Consider the following 16,006-nt stretch of genomic DNA (forward strand, 5'->3'; position numbering starts at 1 on the left):
AACCAGGTTTCAAAGGGTTAAAACACAATAAAATCTGCCACTTAGTGGAGTTGTGTTTGGCTGCAGGAGCCCACAGTGTCCCAGCACTCATCATTTCGTGCTTCAGAGAGCCCGTGACTGTTCAAAATCACAACACTACTTATTCATGCATTATAATAATTCTCAAAGTGTCAACCGTTAGCTGTGATGTTGGAGTATTCGGGGTCAGCTGGGTGTGTTTTCTCACCGTTGCAGAGGTGCAGTTGCTCCCCAGAGACACACACTGTCCGGAGCACCACTGGCAGCCGTTGGTGTTGGCAGTGCAGCTGTAGCAGTCTGTATACTGGTCACATCTCTCATTATCGGCATCTGCAAAAATTTGGAAAAACATGGAATATTAAAACAAAACAGACAGAAATATATTTGAAAATAACTGAACTGAAGGAGACGTTATTAGCTCGACTGTGCAGTTTCCAGATGCCCATTTTATTGTCCTCTTTTCCTGTTTGTTTTTCTCTTAAATTACATTTTTATAACTTTGTTTTTTTAAAATGTAGATGGTAAAAAAAAGGGGGTGGCTGTTTGAGTAGTACAAAAATGTGTCCTGTAGTACAGGACTTCAGTAAATGCTGAGCTACTTTCCATCACCGCCAGACTTCAATAATCTGTTTCGACTGTTGTAATTTCTCATTTAGAGTTTGACCTACAGGATTAAAACGAAAGCACGGCGAGTTTATTTAACTTCTTGCTCATTTCTGACAGTTTAAGTCGTTCAGATCAGTCAGCACTTCGCGGTCAGGAGGCTCTTTCTGAGGAAACCGGGCCACAGTTTCTGAGAGACGGCAGCAGAGCAGCGAGGCCTCGCTGGTATTAAATGAAGCTGAAGGATATTCTGAGGCGCAGTTTGCATCTGCTGGCGCTTCTGTAGATGCCGACACCAGAAAGTGAGACCGGCCGTGTTTTGGGGGGGGTGACTCGGATTTTTTCGTGACAAATAGCAAACAGCAAACAGCCGAGACTTCTCAGCGGGACGCGGAAAGACCTGGCTGAGCTGTCTGTGATGATTACATCTCCCTGTCCTATCTCACACACACACACTCTCTCGCTCACACACAAACACACACACACACAAACACGCACACACACACGCACACGCACACGCACACACACACACACACACACACACACACACACACACACAGAAGGAAACAGACCCTGAGAACTGGGACACAATGTAATCTTGAGCAAAAAAACCCCAAACTTTTAAATGTAGTGAAATGTGTTTATAGGTCACATCAACATATGTAATATTTCAAACCTTCCTGAAATGTCACTGGGGTATACAATAAGCTATATGAAAGTATTAGTACTCCTCACCCCTAAAACTATTAAAAATGTATTGAATTAATTGTAATTGATTACATTCATTCAATTCATTTAAATAACTTGTAAATAAATTGAAAAATGTATGTAATGTAAAATGTAAATAAATGGAATACATTAATTAAATTTAATTTAAAAATTACTTGAAAATAATAAAGTTATTCTTTTTATTAATTATTATTTTTAATAATAACTATTTTTAGAAACTAACTATTTTTAAAAATAGAAATATGTAAGTACTATTAATCTTTAGCCTATTTATGTTTACTTCATATCTTACTGTTCAGTTTACTCAGTATTATGTTATTCATGCATTCAGTCATTGTCTGTAACCACTCGATACCTCTCTTCCCTCTTAAGGGATGCAGGGGGGCTGGAGCCAGTTTAGACTCACCAATTAACCCACATGTCTCTGGAATGTGGGACGAAGTCGGAGAAAACCCTCGCTGGTATAAAAGCCTGGGCTGACAAACGCTCATGAACAAGACAGCAAGACATTAACTCCTTCTCTTGACGCAGTAATTCTCTCCCAAAACCAGAGGAGGACTGAGAACCTCAGACTTGGAGGTGCTGACTCATCCCGCTCGCTTCACACTCGGTTTCAAACCACCACGGAAAATCTTGAAAAATGCCAATTACAGAAGAGACATTTTCAAAGGTTTTGTTTTGTCTGACCAACAGTTCAGAAATATGTTCATTATGAAACTGAGAAAACAGCAAATCCTCAGAAGCAGCTGGCGAACGTTTCGCATTCTGGGTTTGATAAATGACTCGAACAATTATCAAAATGGCTCTTCATCTTTCTCCGTTGATGGGTCGAGTTGATCCAGTTTTCAGCATGTAATCGCACAGAGACAGCAGGACAGTTTCTGAAGGCGCATGAAGGCCACGTTCTCTACATTTCAAAACCTCGCACACAAAAGAACACCCCGGTGACACTTCTTTTTTTTGCCATGTTTTGCTCTCTGATGTGCAAGACTGCGTTGGCAGTCTGTGACAAACAAGCCGTTTCTGCCAGTTTATGCATGCCATCGGACATCAGCGCTGTGAATGCAGATGAGTTCTGCAGACACTCAAGAAAAGACGGCAAGGATCTAAAATAATCTCGGATTAGTTTCACACAGCAGACGAGCACGGCGCGGGATTTCAAAGCCGTGGCGGCGTCACCTACATGATCGTGTGGTGCAGGAGGCCGGGAGCTGCTGCTGCTCGCCTCCGACGGCGCCGCTCTCCCAGGGCAGGCAGGTCCCCTGAGTGCTGTTCCACATGCAGTGGATCCCCGGCCAGGCCTGGCTGCAGGACGCCGCGCTGGAGAAGGCCGCGCAGCTGGGCGAGGTGTACATGAGGACGTCGCTGAGCAGCAGGCTGTTGAAGCCGCCGAACACGTACATCACACTGCGAGACAAGAGAGGAAAGATGTCAGAGCAGGGACACTCAGCTAGCTGTGCTTAGGGGACATGCAAAATGACAGGGGGACAGAGGGCAGTCGCAGCAGCCCCATTTTAGGACATCTCTGTCATTTTAAGACATTTCAAGGATTTTAGAAGACTCGTCAAATCTGAAGACTTTTCTATGATTTAGAACATTTCCAAGATTTTAGCAAGTTTCTGGGAATTTCGAGACATTTCAAGGATCTTAGGACATTTCTAGGTATAAGGACATCTCTCAGATTTTAGGACATTTCTCATATTTTAGAGACATTTCTAGGATTGTAGGACATTTCAAGAGTCATGGGACATTTCTAGGGTTTTAGGACATTTCTCAGATTTTAGGACATCTCTGGGACTGGACTGGATTTTTAGATATTTCTAGGATTTTAGAACATTTACATGATTTTAGGATGTTTATCTGGTTTTAAGACATTTCCAGGATTTTAGAAAATTTCCTAATTTTAGGAAATATGGGGTTTAGCTAGGATCTGTTTCGGGGGTTGTGGGGGATCCTCCACTGGTACTTTTTTTTTTTTTTAAATAAAAAAGCTCTATTTTAATGCTGTTTTATGCACTTTGGCAAAAACAATTCCCAGTGTGAAAAACATATTTTTATTGTGAATTAAAAAATGTTTAAGCGGCCACCTAGCACTCTATCAGGAGCCAGATTTGGCCCGTGGGCCTCAAGTTGAGTATCACTGTGTTAGAGGAATTCAGGAAAAAGTGGCGAGAAGATGTAAGGGATTCGGGGAGTAACACCAGCCGAATTTTACCCCGCAGAAAACAGAGAACTGGCCAGTTTCGACCTTTTGTACACAGTGAGAGCCAGAGAGGCTTAGTCCGAGGGCTCTTCCTCTTCTCTGGGCTTCAACCCGCCTCACAAGTCTGCTAAATCCCCAACAAGCGCTCTCTTCCTGTGTGGACGGACCTGACAGACCCCCTGCTGTGTGTGTGAGTGTGTGTGTGTTTGGATGCTGTGTACGGGGCATTTCTGAACATCTCTCCCCGCTGGCCTCTGTTCAGCTGCAGGGATTAGTGTGTGTCTGTGTGCGTCTGTGTGTGCGTGCTGGTGGCAGCGGTGGAAAGTGGTGGATGTGTAATTTGCACCAGCCTGATCAAAAGTCCCCTCGGATCATCGAGGGCACACTTCAAACTTTTGGCCGTGGACGTCCCGCTGAGCGCAGGGATCAGGAGGAGGAGAGTGTGGGAGTCTTGCAGGGGAGCCGTTGTCTTTCTTTTTCATTTACATAACCAGAGTTATCACAGAGAAGCAAAGGACGGCTGACACAATGACAGGATGTTTTAAAATGATACGCGTTAAAAGTGACACGAACAGCAAGACCACCTGAAGGGCACATTATTTAACATGGATCTGTTCTGATGCTTTTGCTTCTGAGTGACTCACGGGAAGAACAATTATGAACCAGTACAGAGTGAGAGCGCTGCAGACTGCAGCAGCAAAACCAGCTGCAACGTAACCACTCAGAGCACTCACACCATCATACACGTCCACTAAAAGGACTTGCTTTTGTCAGCAGGCGGGTTTCCATTAACCATCAAATTGCACAAATTAAAATTGCCTACAGAAAATAGTTCTGATGGAAAAACCGCAATTTGAAAAATGCTTCGACACTTATATGAGGTGGTATTTCAGGCAATTTGAAAAAGTCAGATCTTTGCAAAACAGCAATGGAAACACTTTTTAGTCTTTTCTAGGTCACATGATGCTATGGCTATGTGCTTGTCAGTAGGAACCAGCTCCCTCGTGATGCAGCAGGAGCTACAAGAGCTGTTATTGCATCACATAACCTGACTCTCCTCCTCTTTGCCCTTTGGGGTAGATTAAGTCAGATGGTCCAAAACCCAGCACCTAGTGATTATCTAGCACTGACAAAGTTGTGCGATGTTGTATGTTGAATCTCAGATGCTGAGATCGCTACTGGTTATTACTTTGGTTTCCAAAAAAACTAGATGGCAATACCTGTGACCAATCACACCTGAAGCACTTTTTGCACTTACTAAGGGTTTTCTTCCTTAAGTCTAAATTCTTGCTTGTGTTGTACGTCGCTTTGGATAAAAGCGTCTGCTAAATGAAATTGTAGAATTGTAGAATTGTAGACATAACTCTGAGAAAGTTGAGTGGGATCATCTGGAAGTTCTGAATCCACAATTCATCTGTGAAGTCGTGGACTATCAGCTCCCAGAAATCCCTCATATGTGGCCGCTCCCACGTAGAAGGGGCTCCACTTTCCATTATCGCTACACTCCACTATCGTCTACATCTCCTTCGATTGAAAATAATGACGGCTAGTGTGGTGGCTGCAACTGAAATAAACCTGCTAATGTTTTGAACATCCATCGCCGTGCTTCTTGGAATGTCATCTCACATTTGTGTTTTATCGACATTTCCAAAATATCACTCAAGTTTTGCGCAAATCTGTAATGGAAACCCCCCTGAATTGTGAACTGCCCAGAGCGGTTACATTGCAGCCTGTTTCGTGGCTGCTGGCTGTATAACATTCTCACTCAATAAAGAACCAAATTCAAAAACAGTTCTTCCCAAAAGTCACTTATATTCAAAAACATGGGAAAATAGGGTCAAAGTTGTCAAATTTGTTGCAGAAATGCAGGTTTCTAAAAATGAGATTTGAAAGAAGTCACTGAGGGGGCGAGACAACTTTCAAAGGAAAAACTGCTCCAGAGTTTGTGGGACCCTGACAGCGAGAGCACGCCTCCTTTCTTTAATTTAAAGTCTTGACTGGGTGATTGCAGAGTTTTGTAGCAGGATCTGAGGTTGAGCGTCGGTACATTTGGGGGAGAAAGGCTCACAAATCTATGTTGGAGCCTGACTGTGAGGTGCTTCAAAAGTAAAGAGTAAAAATCAATTCCAGGATCAAGTGGAGGCCAACGCAATGAGGGAGCGCCGGTGATGTCTTGTATTTGTTTGACTTATTCACAAATGAGTGGGTGAACATCTCATCCATATTTTCTTGCAGCGTCAGTATTTTCCCTCTTTAGGTGAACTTTAGATGAGTGCATTTGTGCAGAATATTAATTGTGAAAGTGTAACAGTCAGGTGTTTCTAGGATTTAAGGACATTGGGGGCTTGGCTCAGACTTCTGTGCGCGGGGCTTTTTATCATTATTAGGGACTGTGTGTTATTTATGAGAGGAGGCAGCAAAAAAGGGGAGGCATGTAAAAAAATCTTTAAGATTAGTGTTTTTTATTTAGGCTTAGTTAAGGGAATAACATTTTCAAAGTTTGTTTCTTCATTTATTTCATTGTTGATTTTCAAGGATGGCATGTTTAATTTTTTTTTCCTTTTGGTGATTTTTTTAAAAAGATTTTTACCTTTTTTTTTTAATAAATCTCTTTTGGTGTTTTTTTCTTTTTCCTGAAAAAAAAAACTAACAAAAAAGTTTGGGGTGATATTTTTTTCTTTAAATTTTTCTCCATTTTTGATGATTTTTAAACATTCTTCTTTAAATGTTTTTTGGGGTAATTTTTTATCTTTATAAATTTTGCAGTTTTTTTTCTTTTAACATTTCTGATGATTTTTAAATATTGTTTACTTACTTCTTTAAAAAAAATTTTGGGTAATTTCTATCTTTATAAATTTTGCAGTTTTTTTTCTCTTTCAAAACTTTTGGCATTTGTTTTACCTTTAAAAAATGTTGGCAATTTCTTTTCTTTTTTAATATGACTTACAAACCTGAGGGCTCACCACAATAAAATTAGCCAAAATGAAGCCATTTCATTGTCATGAGAAACTGTAAAAACAGAAAATCTTGATTTTGTAATTTCCAAAGGTCCTTGAGCACATTATGTGGTACAAACACTCAAAGCCAAATATCAGAAGCTTTGGGGAGGGTAAAAAAAACGAACAATCAAAACAAAACCAGCCACCCACTTCCTCTGCTAAATAAGGAACGGTCCTTTAAGCCTCCTCTCAGGAGCCCAGGCCTAATGATGTCACTGGTTACTGTAAAAAGTAAATGTCCTAAAAACATTTTCTGTCCAAAGCAGAAATTAACCTTAATATTACTGCCCTAAATTCAGTGGTGAAGTCTGTGATTGCGTCGAGTCTGAACTGGATCAATGAACGACTGCATGAACAAACTCTTAATTGCTCCTGAGGAACAGCAGTCATCAGTGAGGATTGACTCGAACAGGCCTGGTGATTCATGTTAATATTTGATGCGCTCTCTTCAACAGGATGTATAATTTAATATGGATCGCTGTGTCTTGCTCGGCCGGCGGTGCAGATAATACTTACCGATGAGTCATCCCTCCTGGTCGCGGCACCTTCCCCATCACAATCTATTCACATCGCACTCTAATAATGAAATGTCATGTATGAACGCACAAAGGATTATTTTCCAAGGTAACAAGTTTTTTTTCTGTCTCTTGTCAGTTGGCCTTGGTTGTAAATGTTTGCCTTTTATCCCCGCGCCGCTGCAGTTTACATTTTGAGGGCTTACACAAGATTTTTTCTCTTTGTCAACTCAGCATGCAGAGCTTCAATAAATGATTGCAAAAGCGTGCAATCTGAAATGTTCTATGTGATCACATATTTGGTTTTATAGAAAACGACTCGTAATAATCAGAGAGCACATCTGCACGCTGGAAATCCCAAGTGCACAGAGAAGTGATCATGAATAAAAGAACCAGGGAAGGAACCTAGAAAACTGTAATTTCCCATTAGAAGAGATGAAAAGCCCCAAGTTGTCAAACTAAGTGCAACGCATATGTGCGGAGGAAAAAAAACTACATCCCAGATGCAGTTATGTGCTGAACATGTTTGTTTGTATAATATATTCCATTTTCTATTTTCTTTAAATACCACGAGTGCATAATTAAATATGAGTGGGCCTGGATGGAAATAAAAGCTGTCAGCCCGGGTTACATGCACTCCAGAAACAAGGTTACTCAGAGAAATCAGGTTAGGACTGAATATCTGAAGATATGTATACATGTACTGCAATAACCTGGCAGGTTTCTCCCATACATACTTCCAACCTTATTTTGAGAGAGGGTTATGTTTTTTATACGTTTAAGTGACAAATTCAAAGGAATGAAAGAACATAAAGTGTTGGTGGAGCCTCCAGAATATCTTAGTGCTCTTTGGCACTAATTTAACGAGCTGAGCGAGCGGCGGCTGAAAAATTCGAAAAACTGCAACTAATGGCCACCTGAGGCTCCGAGAGCAGGTCAATCCCCAAAGACTCCCGCCTTAAAATGCCCAACTTTAAAGCAGAAATAAACATGTTTACAGCTTGGGGGATTCTAGGATTTAAGGACATATTTTATGATTTTATGATTTTTTTTTAATGATTTTTCCACATTTCTTGAATTTCAGCACCTTTTTTTTTTTTTTTTTTTTTAGGATTTTAGGACTTTTCCAGGATTTTTGCCCCTTTTCACATTTCTTGGATTTAAGGACAGAATTCAGTTGTAGATTTGAAGATTTTTAACATTAAAACTTTCATTAGGTGAAATATTGGTGGCAATTACGATCTCATAAATTCAAAATTTAAGTTAATTTTTTTAAAAAATGATTCAATACTCAAAATGCTGAATTTATTTCAGACTGTTGACACCCTGTCCAGGGCATGGTTAAGTCCAAATGTTAAAATGTGGCAAAAAAAGATTTTTTAATTTACATTTTCAAATTCACAACATGTTTTTATCTAACAAAATACGCTTCAATGCATATTTGTTGGTGTTTGTCCTTTTAAAAAACAACAGCAACTGTTTTCTCTCCTGTTTGCTGCACACACAGGGAGGCACGCACTGTGTTAACACGGTGGTGTGCAGTAATTTAACAGCACCACAAATAACGTTTAGTCATTAAAGAAAGTTGATTTAATTAAAAAAAGACTCACTCAACTAATACAATTAATCACTTTATTTAAAGTGAGGATTCTGTAAGAGGACTTTCTAGTTTTTAAGGGTGATGACATCTTAAAATATGAGTTAATTCAAAGCTTCATCTGAAAACCTCAACAGAAGCTTCAAACATTAAAAATATTAAATATGCATCACTCTATTTTCATCGAGTGTTGCAGGATGATTACCTGTCACTGAAGACTGCCGAGTGTCCGAAGCGATTGACGTCATGGTAAAGGTCCGGTCGAGGCAACACCGTCCACTCATCACACGCTGCAATCAAAAGACGACACAGAGAGGTCAAACCACTGACCTCCGCCCACACATTAAATCATACATGTCTTCAGCTGACATGCCATAGGCGGTTAGCGAGACCTCTAAAAGCACATATCCTTGCGTCTATCAACGAGGAGGTCTGCAACGCGTCCTTGACCGAGACACTGAGGGCCTGACAGCTACAGGAGCAACAATCAGGCAGAGAAAATGCAGCCAGGCATCAAACTGAGTCTCTGACATGTGAAAAGACTGACGTAAAGTACAGTTTCATGAAGTGACTAAACATAACACAGTGGCTCGAGCTGCATTCATTCAATAATATTATTTTATTACTCCTCCTTATTTATTAGCAAAGAACAATTTACAACTATAATAACTGTTTACTCAAATAAAGCCACATTTGCTGAATTAACCCTAAAAAATTAAAATTGGCTTGAATTCTTTAGAAAAACAGTTGAGGAAGGCACTGAGCAATTAAGCAAAGAAGAAATGATCCAAAAAGGTAGGAAGAATTTAGTAAAAGTACAAGACAATTCCCTCAAAATTAGTATAAAAATATTTAAAATAAAAATAAACAAATTAATATTTAAAAAAGGGAGAAAAAGACATAAAGAAAAAAAGGCACATAAAACTTGGAAAAGGTGCTTAAATTATTAAAGCAATATTATAGTAATTCTTAGGGATGTAAATCACTGGTTTCATCACCATATGAAATTATATCAATACTTTGGACAACAATACGATATTTGGCAATATTACAAAACCTACCACGATACGATTTCCATTTGATTCGATTTAGGGGCCTGTGATATATATGAGCCGATATTATCTGCTGATTTAACACAATCAGCGACAGTAGAAGCTGCCAACCCTTTATAATAATTTACATTTATATAATAATTCAAACTGGTTCATTCTGTTTGAAAACTTTCTGGAAAAAAACATTTTCATTGTAATTCAAACCATGATCATTTTTCCTAAAACTTCAAGTCTGACTTGAAGACGAACTTCACCCAACATCCTCAAAATGTGGGTAAACAACAACATCTTTGCACTAAAGTATAAACCCAATAATAACTGTGGAGGATCATAGATAAAACAAGTCTTTTGTAGGTCACATTTGTCCCACATATACAACATGCTAACGTTATTAGCATAAGCCTATAGCATTTTACAGTGCAGAAATTAGCTTAGCGGCCTCTACTCATAACTTAACCAATTTACTATTATTTATGCTTTGACTTACTCACCGCTGGTTTAAGTCCCTGCAACTCCCGACTGAACAAATCATTTTCAGTCTACATGCTCGTTTTCTCAGTTAACATCGCTGAAACAGAGCAGCTAAGGTGACGTTAGCGAGAAGTCAGTGAAGTGTCCGGCAGGTACTTCCTGTTTCCTCACTACGGCTTTTGTTTACATATCACGTGCGCCGTCTGCTGACTCGCAGTTTCTCCAAAAACAAAACATTTCCACACAGATGATTTTATTCCCGAGTGAAAAACAGTAATATATCCTCTTCATATTTCTCCTCATCATCTTCCTCTCGGCTGCTCGCCATCATCTGCCGGACGCTGTATGACGTCACACAGACTTTCAAAATAAGAGCGCGCCTGAAAGAGGACGATATTGATCGATGTTCACACTTTGCATCGATGTTACCTGTTTGTTGCTCATCTAATTGATATATCGATGCAGATCGATGGATCGTTACACCCCTAGTAACTTAGTGCTACTTTTTTAAATATGTAATTATGATAATTAGAAATATAGCTTTCCCAAGAATTTTTTTCTTTCTTTTTTTCCCCCCAAGACATTTTACCCTAGCTTTAAAAAAATATTATTTTTCTACGTGTTTCAGGCAATTTGATAAATACAAAAATAAAATAAAATAAAAGTTATTGGTCATGCATTTTTCATTTAAAAGAAATCTCAAAGTGCTAGAGAGTAAAAACAGAGCATAAAACAAACCCTCCAAAAACCATAAAGGCAACTAAACAACTTTAGTGGAGTCAAGAGTGAGTCATCATTTAAGCGCATTGCTAGTCTGCAGTAGATAAAGTCAGCTTTTGCTGGACAAATTATCCAGCTGATTGCATCACATCCATCTTAGCAGAATCGTCCAGTCATACTTGTATGATTATCACATCAATATTTTAAGCTCACGGACTTAATAAATCTCAATTAGGTCCTCCAGAATTTAGAGCAAGTAGCTTGTGAAAAATAAAGTTAATCTCCTCTGCTGCTCCATCTCATTTTCAGCTTGTAGCTACAGGTCGTGAACATTGATTGGTCTGACATTAAATTTTGAAGTTAAAGTGTTTCGGGCTTCTCAGCAATAAAAAGTGACAACAGATCTGAATCTTTGGTTGCTTGTTAATTGCAAATGTTGAACGCTAAATGAGATTTGATAAGGGATTTGAGAGGATTCAGATTTGATGAACAGATTTTGGTACTGGATTCAGAATTGATAAAAAAAAATGATAAGAAAAATACTCACATTCCTCTCAAGAACACAAGAAAAAACATAATGAGCAACTTAGCAAGAAATAACCTGCAAAAAAATAGTAAAAGGTGACAAAGAAAAGATCTGAAAATTAACTGAGGGTGATTAATAGATATTCTAAAAAGCTTGAAAAGATATTACACATATTTACACTTTCTTATGGTCATTTTCTCTTTGTGTTTTACTTTTTTTGTAAACAAATTTCTTGCTTATTTTTGGGCCATTTTTTGTTAAATTGCTCTTTGCCCTCTTACAATGTTTTTGAAAGAAACTAAGCAAATTTGCTCAGGTTTCAAAGGTTTAAATTATGCAAACTTGCTGATATTAAACCTCTGAATCCTGAGAAAAATGCTCACGTTCCTCTAAAGAACACAAGAAAAAATATAAGTAACTTAGCAAGAAATTTCCTGCAAAGTCCTGCAAAAACAACAGTAAAGGGTGACAAAGAAATTATCAGGTTTCAAAAGGGTTAAATTACACAAACTTACTGATTATACAAACTTACTTTTACTCAAGTAACATTTTTACTGCTGGATGTTTATTTGTTAATGAGTATTGTCACAGTTTGGTATCAGTACTTATACTTTGGCAAAGGAACTGCATACTTTTTTAAAAAATGATTTTTTAACCCAGACGTCTACGTGTTTTGACCTCCAGTTGATCAAATCAGTGTTTACTGGTTGAAAGAAACTGAATGAATAAGGTGATAAAGTCCTTTGTGGTTGTTTCCAAATGAAGCTGCAGCCGTTTGTGACAGTGTTCACTCATCATGAGCCCCTTCAATAAAACAAATAACAGCAACAACAAAAAAAACTTGGCATGTGACTGTGAAAGTCAAAGCAGCTGGAGCAGAAACAGTGACTGCAGTACATCACCTTCAGTCAGTACAATGCGGTGCAAGTCATCACGGGCTCCCCGAGGAGAGCGTGACATCTGCCACAGCGCCGCATTCACAGGCAGACGCTGCCCTCTGGTGCAGCTCGCAGGTACTGCAGCGGCGTGCTGCATTGCCCCTCAGTGTGGGGATTGATTGTAACACCTTCTACCAATGTCAGGACAGCGGACGGCCCTTAAATTCTACGCTCTAATTGAGTTCAGCTTGTTAAGGAGGTGCGATTAGTCCTGGACGCAAAGCTCATCTCGGCTGTAATTACCAGACAATTACAGGGCGGCTGCTGCTGACACTGACCCTGCAGCTGGCTGCTGGGGGGGCGAGGGTGAGAAACAGAGTCCACTGGTCTTTTCTGTCCGATTAGAAAATCATACAGACGATCAGGAGAGGCAGGAGGGAGAGAGAGAGAGAGGTGGGAGACCAGGGAGGGGAAACAACAATACTTTCTAATTTCTAAATGTGAACTCTCTGGGGAAATCATGAAAACAATTTGTTTCCCGCAGTGACCACTGTGAGACTCTCATTATGCCAATCTAGCGAAGACATGAGGTAAATGAATAAATGGGACGCTATGCTGAGAATTAAAATAAAATCAGGGTTCATACACATTTCTGCCAACAAAGTTCCAGGACTTTTTCATGACTTTGAGGCAAATATTCAAGACCATACGTTCTCTGACACAAACAACGATGTCAGTTCTTTTTCATTTCTATATGTGGGTTTTTTATTTAAATTTTTTAAAACAGATATTATCTAAAAAAAATAATTAACTCAGAACAGAATTAGAACTGAATATTTAAATATAGCTAAGGGAGTGTTCATTATTTATGAGAGGGGAGGAGGTGGTACAAAAGGGGGAGGCATGTCAAAGAATTTATTTCAGCACCGGAAAGGTACTTATGTTTTTTTTATTTTGGCGTATAAGGAGGAGTAATACCCACTGTATTTTGTATATATTTTATGATTTTCTTTCTTTAAAATGTGTGTGTGTTTTTTTTAAAGAAAACATGGCTTCAAAACCTGCATGTTTTCTTAGAAAAAATGATCTTTATTTGTCTAGAAAGTTTCTGGCAATTTTTAAATAAAAACAAATTGGTAGTTTTATTTTCTTCAAAATTTTTGGTGACTTTTTAAAGAGAACATGCCTCTCAAACTCACGTTTTCGTTTTGGTCTGTAAACATTTTTGGAAATTTTTAAAAGAGAAAAAAAGTGATTTTTTTTTTGGTGATTTAAAAAAACAACAACAAAAAAACATGTCTTCTAAACTCGCATGTTTTCTTTAAAAATGTTGACCTTTTTTTATCTTTAAATTTTTTTTGCCAATTTTTTTTCTTTAAAAATCACTGAAAATTACATCATATGTCACAACTTCAGAAACTATAAAAACAAAGATTCACATTGAATCTTTGAACTTTTGACAGTCCTTTAACACATCATGTGTCATTATACAGGTTTGTGAAACAAAATTCCATGAATTTTCCAAAACTTTTCAAGGCCTGGTGTTTGCTATTTGCAAATTCCATGACTTTTCCATGTTTGTCATGACCTTTCGGACCCTGTCATGTGATGCCTCCACATGTGCTGCTGCAGCCTTCCTCGTCATCTGTTCCTCACACCGATCAGATGAGCTGAAAGACGTCTGCTGGGGATGTTTCAGTCCCAACATGCAATTCTCATGAACAAAAGCTGGTTGCAGAGTGAGGGGACGGGGGCTGCTTGTGTCCCTGAGACTGTAATTTCTCTGCCTGTCAATCATCTTGGTAATGACACAGAAAAACAGAAAGTCCTGAGGCCATCTCGCAGCCCGCGGGGATTTCTCCCTCCCATCCCGACACACTGAAGCCTCACATTAATGAGCAGCTTCAGACGGCGCTGCGGAAGGAGGTCGACTCAATTTACAACAATATTTGCAGGCAGCGAACACAATGAGGATGCTGGGATGGTTTCTGACAAAGCTGCGCTAACTTCTATTAGAGACTATCAGAGAACTTTAAATGGGATTATAATCACAATGCAAAAAAGACTAAACTACAAGCAGCAACTACCAACTTTTGATTGTTGTATTTAAAGTCCCTCTCCAGACACTTACTTCAGTTTGTAAAAATAACTTGCTATGATTGATGTTTTGTTTACAGGGTTTTCCTCATATCATAAGGGTTTTTTTTAAACTCTGATAAGGGGCTAGAAGCAGATCTACTCTGTCTCGCTCACTGAGAATTTATGTATCACACACACACATTGTTTTTAAACATGCCTTGCATTTAATTTTTAAATTAAATTTTTTTTGGCCGATTTTTTAAGACCAAAATTTGGCAATTTATTTACTTAATTTTTTTTTTTTTTAAAGAAAACATGCCTTCAAAACACACATTTTCTTTTTTTAAATTGCCTTTTTTATTTTTTTTATTTTTTTTTAAAGAAAAAATAGTGATTTCTTTTTTTAAGATTTTGGGTAAATTTCAAAGAAATCAAGCCTTTCAAGACCTGAAAATCGATTGGCTTTACATTAATGACGATCCTTATCTAGTTTACCCGGCATACGTTTGAATGTCAGATTTTAGGAAAGTGCACAGACATCACTCCCTTCAGCAGAGGAATGTAAACGCACGACAAAGTGTGCACAGATATAAGTCAGTGTAGTCAAGATCAGACATTTTAATGGACATAAACAAAAGAAAAACACTTTTTTGAGCGGCGGGTTCTTGTAGAAATATAGACTAAATAAACGTTCTGCCTTTTCTTAAAGCAGACACACATACGGGAGTCGCTCTGTGTCATTCTCTCTCTCTCTGCTGAGCGACTGTGTTACACAGACTGAAGGTTAAGCATCTTGATTAAAGGCACCTCAGCAGAACAAAGAGGAGAGCACAAGAATAAACATTAGAGACTCGAGGTAACGTCCCCAAAGCAACCAGTGCCAGTCCCTCACTGACAAGTTAGTGCCTTTATTATTAAGCTTTGATCACTTTGTATTTACCTTCACCGGGAAACCCTCAGGGAGCCAAATGTGAACTGCAGCTCGAGGGGATGCTCGACACAATCGGATGTGACAATTTCCCCCCTAAAGACCTGACTTTCCTTCACGGTACAAATGTGAATAGAACACAAAGCTCAGTCAATCTAATAACAGATTTTAGGAAGAATTTCATGCTAGAATTTGCTCACAGCAGCTTTTGTCTGGAGTGGGGGAGTTTTGAGGATCTTTTGGGGATGGTTTTGTGTTTTGTCCAGTTGGGTGCACAGCCTCGAAGGGGCCAATCAAAAGGCTTATAAAGTTCATTACGTCTGGAAATCACTAAATATACAGACAATCGACATTATCCGAGTATGGATGGATTACTGAGCGGGCCTCTTGGACACAAGCCCACGGCCCCCTAGCCTTCACCTGAAAAATTGCACTCAAATTAACAAATACTGATGAGAAAGAGACTCAAAAAGACCACAGGGATGAGAAGGAACTACAAAGAGACATAAAATAACAACTGAGAGATACAAAATGACCAATAAAGACAGAAAAGGACTAAAAAAAGATCCAAAACGACCTCAAAGAAACACAAAATGCCTACAGAAAGACAAAAATTACTTCTAACAGATGCAAGATGCCAACAAAGAGACACAACAGGGACCAAAATAAAAAGGCAAAGTGACTACAA

At 38.9% G+C, this 16,006-nt stretch overlaps 1 protein-coding gene across 2 annotated transcripts in view; it reads right to left on the reverse strand.

Moving 5' to 3' along the window:
* The window catches only part of atrn (attractin), a 203,256-nt gene that overhangs the window by 136,643 nt on the left and 50,607 nt on the right, over nucleotides 1–16,006 (reverse strand). For both annotated transcript variants that reach the window (XM_088087328.1, XM_088087329.1), the window contains exons 11-13: nucleotides 8,870–8,954; nucleotides 2,534–2,757; nucleotides 227–348 (exon numbers count right to left, since the gene is read on the reverse strand). In XM_088087328.1, the coding sequence (XP_087943454.1) occupies nucleotides 227–348; nucleotides 2,534–2,757; nucleotides 8,870–8,954 (431 nt within the window). The remainder of the gene's footprint in view (nucleotides 1–226; nucleotides 349–2,533; nucleotides 2,758–8,869; nucleotides 8,955–16,006) is intronic.

This window comes from Plectropomus leopardus, chromosome 14 (genome assembly GCF_026936395.1).
Source record: "Plectropomus leopardus strain MGB_pleo_1.0 chromosome 14, ASM2693639v1, whole genome shotgun sequence".
NCBI lineage: Eukaryota > Metazoa > Chordata > Actinopteri > Perciformes > Serranidae > Plectropomus > Plectropomus leopardus.